The sequence below is a fragment of the Corvus kubaryi genome, unplaced genomic scaffold (genome assembly GCF_017639235.1).
Source record: "Corvus kubaryi isolate FWS band 111438036 unplaced genomic scaffold, C.kubaryi_AGA036_p1.0 37394, whole genome shotgun sequence".
Lineage (NCBI taxonomy): Eukaryota > Metazoa > Chordata > Aves > Passeriformes > Corvidae > Corvus > Corvus kubaryi.
In genome coordinates, this window is record NW_024581133.1 from 16770049 (window position 1) to 16781376 (window position 11328).

An 11328-nucleotide genomic window follows, 5' to 3' on the forward strand; every position below is an offset into this window, starting at 1 on the left:
CCGGGCGGGTCCCCGCGCCCCGCAGAGGGGGCGGCGGGGCCGGGGCGCGGCCCTGGGGCTGGGGGCTGGCGCTGGGGCTGGCGCTGGGGGTCCGGGCGGCGCCGGCGGGAGGCGAGTCTGAGAGCGGGCGGGAGGAGAAGCCGCCGCTCCCGCGGGGCTTCGGCGCGGCCGTGGAGAGGAGCAGGGACCTGGTGCGGAGGATCAAGGTGCTGAGCGGGGGGACCGCTGGAGGCTGCCGGTGCTGGCGCGGCTTAGGCCAGCTTGATACAGGGGTCTGTGGAAGTGTGGCACAGTATGGGGTATCTGAGAACAAGGTGGGTCTTAAAGGCTGTAGGAAGGAGAGGTAAGAGACATACGAGGAGCAGCCGAGGGCACTTTTTTCAGCCTGGAGGAGGGGAGACCTCACTGCGGGCTGCAGCTTTCTCATGAGGGGAAGCGCAGGGGCAGGGACTGATCTCTGCTCTCTGTGACGAGCGAATGCCAGGAAATTATGTCTGGAGACGTTTAGGTGGATATTAGGAGAAGTTTTTTACTTAGAGGGTGGTCAGGCACTGAACAGGCTCCCCAGGGAAGTGGTCACGGCTCCAAGCCTGGCAGAGCTCAAGGAGCGTTTGGGCAACGCTCTCAGGCACAGGGTGGGATTCTTGGAGTTCTCCTGTGCAGGGCCAGGAGTTGGCCTCGATGATCCTTGGGGTTTCTTCCGACTCAGGCTATTGATATTCTGTGATTCTGTTTAAAAAACACGTTGTGGTTAGTTTGAAAATGCAGCTGAAGCTTCTATGAAATCTTGCCTGCCACTAGGTGATGCAGTTTGCCGGTTGCATATTAACTCGGTCGTGTTTTGTTTCTTTTGAATGTCCTGTTCAATTTAGTTAAATCCTGTTAATTTAGTTGCATTATTAAAGCAAAAATATTACATTGCTATTCTTGTTAGTTACGTTTTTCCCAATGGCTGAGTTAAAATGTCAGCTTTGCAAAAGCAGTTTGTACTAGTTCAGCCAAACGGGTACATAACAAAATTTCAACTATAATTAGACAACAATACACAGGTTTATTTGTAGTTTTTTTGTAGCTTTTGCAGTTCAAGGGTTTGGGAGGAGGTGTTTGTTAACTGTAAAGATCCTTCTAAATGTGTTCTGTTTTTTTGGCAGGATGAAGCAGGAATCCCAGGTATATTAGTTGGAGTTTCTGTAGATGGAAAGGAAGTCTGGTCAGAAGGTTAGTATGTAGGAGTAGTAGTTGTGCATGCTGTCAAGCACTGATCAACATTTGAAAAAGGAACAATTCAGACAAGCTAATCAGGCTGGGATTTCATCTATGTTCCATCTCCGGACAGTAGGCAGAAACAGGTGCCTGGGGAGTATCAAATAACACCTTCCTTGGTAAACTTCAGTCATTTCCCGGAAGTAATAATTTGTTAAGTTCCAGAATATGCTAGTATGTCTCAACAGTTAGATTGGAGAAGCTTTCTTCCATTAATTTTTCAGATTAGCCTTTGAATGTATTCTGGGCATAGAGCGGTACAGTGGTCGGGTAGCACTGTATGTAGCAGGTAAAGAACTGTTCTCCCCACAGGAACTTCCTTAATAGTCAAAGGAATAATGGCTCACATTTGGTGACCTGTCTCCTGTTTGTGGGCAGAGGTGTCGTTTTACTGGGAAGGTACTGGGATTTGATAGGTGCTATCCTTTCAGAAATTGCAATGGATTTTTCTGGTTACACAGTTTAGTTTTAAGTAGAGTCTGTTAGTACTTCTCCTGTCATGTAGACATTTGATGTTTAAAAAAACATCAAAATCTGTATCTGTTCTCAGAAATATTTTCATGAGTTTCAAAAAATCCAGTGTGTTTTGGGTCTTTTGGACAATGAAAATGGTAGTAGTAAATGGCAACATCTTTCATTTATGTTTTATAGAATTTGAAGAAAAAAAATCTTAGTAAGTAAGATTGTAATTTTCTTTCGATAGTCTGCTGTTGCATTAATTTTTACATATGTATAAAGCTGATTATGGGTTTTAATTGCTCTTTCACCATGACAGAAGTGAGCTGGAGAGACTCTGATACCTTTTATAATGTGGCCTAAAAAGAAAATTGTGCTAAAACTTCATCACAGACTTTCTCAAATCAGATAGCTTTTTCTGGTCTCAAATTATCTAGCAATGAAAAAGGAAGTTTTTATAGGACTTCCGCAGAATCCCCTCCTTGACAAGCAGGAGAGTGCCTGAAGGATCGAGTGCCAGTGGTTTATCAGCAGGACTGCCAGATCCACTACATGTGGGAGCATAAGCCATGGCAGAGCTTTCTGCTCCCTGCTGCACATGGATATAGAGAACAACAGGGCCTTGATAAGGCACCTGGGAGTGGTAACATTGCTCTAGCAGAGTTCTGGGTTGTTTGGGTCTCATCTTCCCTTCTTCATGGGGGGCAAAATAGGAACAGGTGTAAGTTGCATGTATTCAGTGACCACAGTACTAAAGCTGCTTTCTTGCTGATGGGAACAGGTGTGAGGTTTGGAAGGTTTTCGCTGGGGGAACAGCATCTGCATTCACAAGCACCATGCACTTGAGTAGCATCTAAGTAAGAGAAAGGGTCTTGGGCAACTGGCATGTCATCTGTTTTATTTCTTGTATTTTGTCAAGGTTTGGGGTTTTTTTTGCCTGAGCAGTTCATTGTTAGACTGCAGTTTTATATCTACAGAGGTGCTTGCATTGCTTGCAGGCCTTTCTTATGCTGAAAACTGCAAATATGTCATTGCTGCATTTTCTTGCTTTTATGCTGCAACATCACCTGCACTTTCTTCAAACCTGGCTCAAACTGAGGACTAGTTTGGCAGCTTGATAATGCCTTATTAATTCCAGTTATTGCTACCAGACTTGTGGGTTGGTTACATAGGAAAACACTGTTACAGAGACTGTTAAAGCTGCATTTTAATTGAAGTCCTGCTGATTGATGTTGAAACATTGTGTGTAACACCTCTGTTTTGTGAAACCTTACAGATCAGGTAATTGCTATGAATTTGTGAGTGATTTCCTCTCTCAATTTCTGTATTGATAAAATAAGACCCTTTACTGCTTCAGCCATTAATTCAGAACAATAAAAGGAGTGTTTATGACTGTTGGTCAGTTATTTTATAGTCTAGGTTTTGGTCTCTTCGGGTTTTCTACACTGAATATTTGACCTCAGGAGTATAAATTTTGGCTTAATCTTCAATCTCATTTATCATTATGTTTGTTGTAGTCTTAATCAGCAACTTGGGATGCCATTGGCTAATCCAGTGGGCTCTGATTAACTGCTACTACTACAGTATGTAGTATGTTATTAACTGAATTGAAGCAGAGGCTGGGATAGTCCAATACTTCATATCCCAGTTTAGCTGGAGGAAAAATATTTTAAAGGGCCAGTAAATCTAATTTATTGCAAATAATTAATTCAGCATGTCTCTGTGCAAAGTACTTACCAGAGTGCTTTTATTTTCCTTGAAGGCTTGGGCTATGCTGACGTAGAGAACCGCGTGGTGTGTAAGCCAGAGACCATCATGCGCATCGCCAGTATCAGCAAGTGTCTGACAATGATGGCTGTTGCTAAATTGTGGGAAGAGGGGAAACTGGATTTAGATGCTCCAGTGCAGAAATATGTCCCTGAATTTCCAGAAAAAGTCTACGAGGGTGAAAAGGTATGTAGTTTTTTATTGGTAAGAGTTTTTTTGAATTTTTGTTCCTGTCACTACGTAGCTATTTGTGTACAGGTGCCTGATCTGGACCTATTCCTATAAAACACTCAAAATAATTTAGACAAGTACTGATGTTTCCTGGTCAAAAAAAGCAAATTTGGATCTTCAGTTTTATGTTGAGTGTGTAGTGTCTGCATATATACTCTTTTTTTTAACTGCATTTAATATGTGATATTTAAAAGATCTTACACCTTTGTCTCTTCTTTGTCATGGTGAATTTTACTTTTTTGGTGATTTAATGTTCGTCTTTTAATGAAGAGAGCTCACATTATCCTGTCTACCTAGGTCACTATTACCACAAGACTGCTAGTTTCACACTTGAGTGGGATTCGTCACTATGAAAAAGATATTACAAAAGTAAAAGAAGAAAAGGAAAAGGCAAACAGAGCACTTAAGCTAACAAAATCCCATCAGGATAAAGAACAAAAAGAAAAAGAAGGTAAAGGGATGGAAAAAACTGATTGTGTCAAACAGAAGAAAGAACATGATGGTGAGACAAAAAGCCGAAATTCAAAGCCTGGCAGGAAAGACAAGGAGTTTGAACAGGAAGAGTACTATTTGAAGGAAAAATTTGAAAGTGTGATTGAATCACTGAAGATATTTAAAAATGATCCTTTGTTCTTTAAACCAGGTGAGTTTCTATTAATGTAGACCAAAATGTGTTCTTCTGGTGAGAATTTTGTTTCAAATAGTTTGACAATAAAGAGGATAGTAGAGTCCAGTAAAGAGTGTTTGTGTGAGGGTTTTGGTTTGTTCTGCTTCCCTTCCCTTTTTTTTTCTTCATGTGCCCCATTAAAAGCTCAGCAGAGAAGCACTTGGTCTGTTCTGCACAAACCATCTGGTCATGTAATATATATGTATAAGACTTTTCTCCCAGGAGCAGTAAGTGCTCTGAAACATACTAGTTACTGGATTTATAAATGCTAAAGCAGAATATAATTCTGGTAAGAAATTTGTATCTACAAAGTATTTTGTAAGCAGATACCAACTTGCTGTAGTCATGTTCTGGGCCTTCTAGATAAGAGCCAGAAATAAAAAAATTGACTGAGGCACTAAATCAGACCTAAAAAAAAAAAAGTCTACAGAAAAAACATACAATCACAGAATTACTGAAGTAATTTATTTTTGGGATTATTTAAATTAAGTTTAGAGAGGACTTTGAGGAACTTCAGGTGTAAGTTTTAGATGAGTTAGGTTAAGGTAAATTATATACATTGCTGATAAACAATAATGTGCATTTAAGGGGAGAGGGATAGGAAGAGGGAGAAGTTAAACACTGTCTTGGAGAGCTCTAGGAACCACTTCAAGTAAGAGATCTGTCTCAACTGTAGGCACTTCAGCAGCTGCTCAATATGTAGATGTTTCATAGAAGGCATTAGCACAAGGATGAGATTTTTAAAAAATGAAACTTTGTTTTGTAAATAAATTCTATTGTCTTAAATTATATGCATGTTTGTGTTCATATAATCTTTTGGGATATTCTAGAACTGGAAACACTGTGCTAAAAGTGATGAATACCGTTGAAAAACGTGAGTACTGCTGTTGTCTTCCCTTCTCCAGGGTATAGACACACAAACAGGTCACAGTAGCTGAGCGTCTTTTAAGCACTAAAACACAAGTCTTTTATGGCTTATGTCAGCTTTCCAAATCCAGACATCCTTGTGAGACCTGGTGTGGTAAATCTTGTGGAAAGGATGTTAAATGTCAGCGTTGATATCTTGGCATGAAACCTGACTGTGCATACAGATCCCTGGAAGGTTTTAGTGCTGTTCTCATAGCAGGATCTGTGTCTGCTGCAGTACAGAATTTCCTAGGCCTAGGATGAACAATGGTTGATTATTCATTGCTATATGCAGTTTTATTTGCAGATATGATTCTATTTAAGCATCATGCACCTAATGTGTGTTTTTTTCCCTTTCTCATTGTGTTTCTTCAAGGTAGTCAGTTCTTGTACTCAACGTATGGCTTTACTCTCTTAAGTGCTGTTGTGGAAAGAGCTTCAGGACAAAAATTTACAGACTATATGCTGAAAATGTTTCGTGATTTGGATATGCTGTCAACTGTCCTAGATGACAATGAAGCAATGATATATAACAGAGCAAGGTAAACAAGGGTGGAACTCTTAATTTTTCCACAACAACTGTTGCCCTTTCTATATTAATTAAGTCAGCTGAATTAAGAATGTGTGATTTTTTTTTTTCCCAGGCATTTGAATGAAGTGTTGTATGTTACCTCAACATTAGTCATGTAGCTGGTTGCAATGCCATGGTATTGGTTCTGTAATTAGCACGTAAAATTACAGAATAAGAAATAAGTATTTTCCATTCTAAGTTTGAATATGGGGGGTGAGGGGAGTAATAAGGGTGACTTTGAAGTTTATATTTACTTTGGGTACAAGTAAGCACGTAAATGCAAATAAAGTAAAACAAGGAGTATTAGGACATTATATTGGAATGTATGGTTTGCTTAATATACTGGCATTTAAAGAGTTCCATGGAATTGTAATAGTCTCACAATAACACGAGGTTTTCATAAATCAAATTGCAGTGTGAATCTTGGCCAGAATTAAAATTCTGTTTAACACAGAACATCCTTTACCAATTGATTTTTAAAAATAATTTAACATAGAAAAGAAAAAAGAACACCCCCCTCCCCCAAAACTCCTACAAAAACAAAACAAGGCACCCACACAACAACAAACCCAGAAAAATTTATGTAACTGGATAATCCATTCCAATACAGTGGATCAAGCTAGGGTTTCTTGTCTGGCTCTCTCTTATTTTATTGACCTTCCTGTCTGGGCTTTGCAATTGGTTATTGACTCCCCTGTTAAATTTTGGTGTGGGACAAGAATTCTGTTGAATGACAAAGCAGGTTGTCGTAAAAGTCTCATGAAAATGACACTCAGACTTTTTAAAAGTGTGGCTTCTAAAATGCTCTCAAAGAATGATGAACATGTTGAATCTGAGGTTTGTAGTACATACAAGTGTATATTGAAAGTGTGTGTGTGCACAGCTTTACTGCTCTATTTTAAGATGCTTTGTGCTGGTGTTTAGTTTGCTTGCAAAATTTCAGAGGCTCTCTAGGTATAGACTCAGAGGCTCATCTGGATGATAGTGATGTTCTCATAAGTTATCATAAGTTGTAAGTTACCTTGTACAGTCAAGGCTTTATAAAATGTGTGTATGTTCATCCTTTTATAAACTGAAATATGGGAGGGATCAAAGAATTGGGACAGGTGCTGTTCTGGGAGTCTTTTTATAGGTACTTACTGTTAAGCAAAACTGAGATGCTGATTGATGCTGAAACTGTGGGTTTGCTTCCACAAATTGGAGCTTGGTGCCTCAAAATAGAATGTATTGATGTGTTGAGGTTTGTTTAATGGTTTGGTTATACTATATTTATCTAATAGGAAAATGCTTAAAAATCCATGTTCTAGATATTTAGAGGTATAAGTCAATGTCTTTGTAACAGGCTTTTTCCGTGATCAAAAAACTCATTATGGGGATAATAATACACAAGATAGTAAATATAATAATAACAAGATACTAAATCACTGTCAGAGTTGATGATAGTCTTGCATCCTGGACCATTCATCATTCTTCCTTTGTGTCAACCTCTGACTTTCAGTGTTATAAGTTACTCAGAAGTCTGCTAAAAAGCTTTCCAATACAGGCACAATCTAGGTAGGGCTTTTCCTTTTCGTAATTCTCCAAGTAGTACATGGACCTTATTTGGTCTAAAGACCAAAGGTTGAAATTCCTTGGGTTATATATTTATTCAACAGTCCTTTCCATATGTTGTATGAAATTAATCAAGTCATGATTGGATTGTTTCTTTCAAAAGCATAATTTGTTCTGCACTTCTGTTGTATTTTTCCTGATAGTTTGTTCTGCAATTCTGGTTGGCAGTTTCTAATTTGTGTTATGCAAGACTTTAATGCTCCTTGCTTTGTTGTAGAGTATGGCAACCATAATGGGGCAGTGGGGGGAAATCAGCCATAAATGGAAACTACTGTCTCAGAGCAGTCACCTAAGCCTTAGTTGTAGGATTCCTTGTTCTTTAAAACACTTAATATCTAGTACAGGGATTTTAAAAAAATCAGTGTTGGCTGATCTATTTATTTCTGTCACATCTCTTATTTGTATCCTGTCTTTATTCTTAGTATATCCTAAGATGCAGCAGGATTAGTACTTTTATTGAAGTTAAGCTTCTAACCTAAGAAATCACCTTAATTTTTGTTTTTCTGTCTGAATTCCTTGTTGATTTTTCTGCAATAAATATATTTTAAAAATATATTTTAAAAACTCTCTAAATGTTAGTGAGAACAAGCTAATACATGCTCAATTTGCTCTTTTAAGGTAGGGCAGCTTAAAACAGTTGTGCACAGGATATGAGAATGACAAGTTGAATTTTCTTGAATTTTAGGTGTTACGTTTACAACAAAAAGGGACGGCTGGTAAATGCACCATATGTGGACAACTCTTACAAGTGGGCTGGTGGTGGCTTTTTGTCATCAGTAGGTGACCTCCTGAAATTTGGAAATGCCTTGTTGTACAGTTATCAAGCCGGACAATTTAAAAACAGGAATGACCAACTTCTTCCAGGGTACCTCAAGCCAGGCACAGTTGCAATGATGTGGACCCCAGTGCCAAAAACAGAAGTGTCGTGGGACAGGGATGGTAAATATGCCATGGCTTGGGCTGTGGTAGAGAAAAACCAACAGTATGGCTGCTGCAGACAGCAGAGACATTACGCATCTCACACCGGGGGGGCCGTGGGGGCCAGCAGTGTCCTCCTCATTCTGCCTGAAGAGCTGGACCCTGAAGCTCTTGGGACTTGGCCAGTGGCACCCCCAAGAGGGGTAATTGTCACTATTATCTGTAATATGCAATCGGTTTCCCTCAACAGCACCGCCTTAAAGATTGCAAGGGAATTCGATAAAGAAAAATGGGCACAGTATACAGACTAAAAGAGATGTATGTGACTCAACTCACTGAACTGAAAAACAAAGGAAGAAGGGTGTAATTGGACTTCAGTATCACTAAGAATATGGGAAGAAAAAGCATAAGAAATTCACTTAACCTCTGCTAGTGGTGCTAAACTTATGTCTAACTGGAATTCATCTCTCAGGGAAATTCCTAACTTACAGAAAATGAGAATGTAACAGTCAAAGTTGACTTTCTGTAGTACCTGTGTAAATTATCATTATATTAGCAGGTTATTTTTCTCAACTAGTGAAACACTTGACAAAGATTTTAAAAAAATAGCTTTTTTTTGCACTAAGAAGTACAAATTATTTACCGTGAATGTTAAACTTTAGAAATATTTCACATCTCAATTTGAACACACAAATATGTTGCCTGTTATTGTCACAGTTCCAGTCTGCCAAAACTGTTCAGTATTACTTTTTAAAGAAAAAGTGTATCACCGTTGCTTTTTGTTTTCACATAGCACTTTCCTTACTTGCTTAAAAAAACCAACAAAATCCAAATCCTGAAGCTACCTCCAGAATGCAGAGTTATACCAGAAGCAGGCTTTTGTCAGAGCTGTGGATTAAGCATTAGAAAAGAATTAATCTAGAGCAATGTAAGTAAATATCTTTTTGTTGTTTAGATGTTCTCCCATCCATTTTTATTGGACACAGAGAATGTGTGAAATTAGTTTACTGTGCAATGAAGGTATTATTTCTAGAGCCAGATCCACCCAAATAGCACAATGTGGCAAGCTGTCAAACTGTCTCATTGTTTTTGAGTGATACACATGCTAACTTGGTAGGCAGAAATGGCACTGTATTCTGTAGTGTCAATATTCCTTTATAAACACAAATTAGGAACTTAAATAACTCAGTACAATTTAAAGCCCATTCTTGAAGCCAGGAGTAGAAGTCTCACCAACCAAACATGGTCGTGGCAACTGTCATCTCAAAGATTTACCTCCACCTCACTTCCCCTGTGTTACATCAGACAATTATTTCCAGGCTGAGACAAAGTAGAAGTATCTTTCAGGAAAGGTTTCAATACTTCCTTTCCTGCACTGTTTAGCAGCTCTGCTTCTCTGAATTCAAGGAGCAAGATGTTTTGGACAGCAGCTAGCAGAAGGTAGCCCTACCTGCCTCTTTCCCGAACTAATGCTTTTAGTATTATCTTCATAGTTGTTACCTGCCCTGTGATGATACAGCATGCTGCCATGTCTGTTCCCACTATGCCTATGGTAATATTTATTACCTAAGACCAAGAAACCTGGAAATTTAGTATTTTGAGGGGTCAGTGTTTCACCTACATTTTAAATTGAAGCTAGTAGGACTAGTTTAGTATACTCTTCATAATTATAACATTTTGTGCCTTAAAAATTGTTTGCTTGGGGTTTCTGGCCCACTCACCAAAACTTCACTTTTTTGTTCATTAATAATGTATTGTCTTTATCTCAAGAGTATCCAATCAGTAAACACAACAAAGAGAACCCTTCTGAATGAACTTTCATTGGTCAGGCAATAAATTATCTCCTCTTTCTCTGAAGTCTTTGGTATTGTCTGACAGTTCCAATACAGAAGTACTGGGGTTCTTCCCCCAGTCCTGAGCACCTGCTAGCTGGGGAAAAGCAGGAATGCTAGCTTTAGGCAGGGAATGAGAATAAGAACTTCTGGTTTTGTGTTGAACACCTGAATAGAAATAGATCAAACATAATGTTTTAAATGCAGAAAATCTGAAGAGTAACACTTTCAGGATTTTTAACATATTTGTCTTGTACAATACCCTGTTTTGCAAATGGTATTTCTTGTTTTTGAAAAACATTTTGTATACTTGGGAGAAAACAAGTTTCACTCACTGTTGTGTGTGAATTTAGACAAAGGCTGAGAATGTAGAAGGTGTAGGTTTACTGTTACACTTGTTTGCATATGAGCGAACACTAACAAATGTAAATATTTGATGTATGAAAATGAGTAAGGGTAAAAACTAAGGCATTGCTAATACCACTATATTAATGACAGTGTCTCACTCCCCATTTAGAATATGTTTAGCCACCAATTTTTTATTTGCATACCATGTTCTTTATACTTGATCTCCTGTAATAAGGCTTTTAAAAAGCCTCTGATGTCACATGCGCAGTACTGGAGATGCTCTAATTTCATCTTCCAGTACCTGAAACAAAATGGGTCCCTGACAGTCTCTGCTATGGTATTAAATTAATCATGAGTTCTTATCTTTTAGGGTAGAGAAAGCAGAGATATGAGCGAGTAGGAATCAATCTGGCCTTAGCGTATATATTCAGGTCAAAATTAATATTGCTACTTTGTTCTAAAACCAGTGATTTGATGGGCTGGCATTTCATGTGGGAAACTGTCTGGTCAATTAAGAGCAGCTTTCATGATAGACTTAATTGTGAGTGAACCTTTGTTGTGAGTGGCACTGACATAAACCCCTATTTTTCTTAGAAGGCACGCGTATTCCATTGGTACACCTGTTTCTGTATCAAACACCTCCTTCTGCATCTGGTAATTACATGTTCACTGTTTGAAATAACTGAAATAAAACTTACCTTGCAAATGCAACGAGTTGCAGTATCAGGTTTTTGGTTTATTTTAATGACTAGACGTAT

The 11328-nt window shown here is 38.7% G+C and overlaps 1 protein-coding gene across 3 annotated transcripts in view; it reads left to right on the forward strand.

The window, feature by feature from the left end:
* LACTB (lactamase beta) overlaps positions 1-11281 on the forward strand; it is a 20201-nt gene extending 8920 nt beyond the window's left edge. For 2 of the 3 annotated variants that reach the window (XM_042039778.1, XM_042039779.1), the window contains 5 exons: positions 1152-1218; positions 3482-3672; positions 4015-4360; positions 5667-5832; positions 8158-8794. In XM_042039778.1, coding sequence (XP_041895712.1) covers positions 3535-3672; positions 4015-4360; positions 5667-5832; positions 8158-8701 — 1194 coding nt within the window. In that variant the 5' untranslated portion in view covers positions 1152-1218; positions 3482-3534 and the 3' untranslated portion in view covers positions 8702-8794. Of the gene's footprint in view, positions 1-217; positions 315-1151; positions 1219-3481; positions 3673-4014; positions 4361-5666; positions 5833-8157 lie in introns of those variants that run through there. The other variant, XM_042039777.1, reaches the window with a different exon arrangement.
* Positions 11282-11328: the final 47 nt, after the last annotated feature.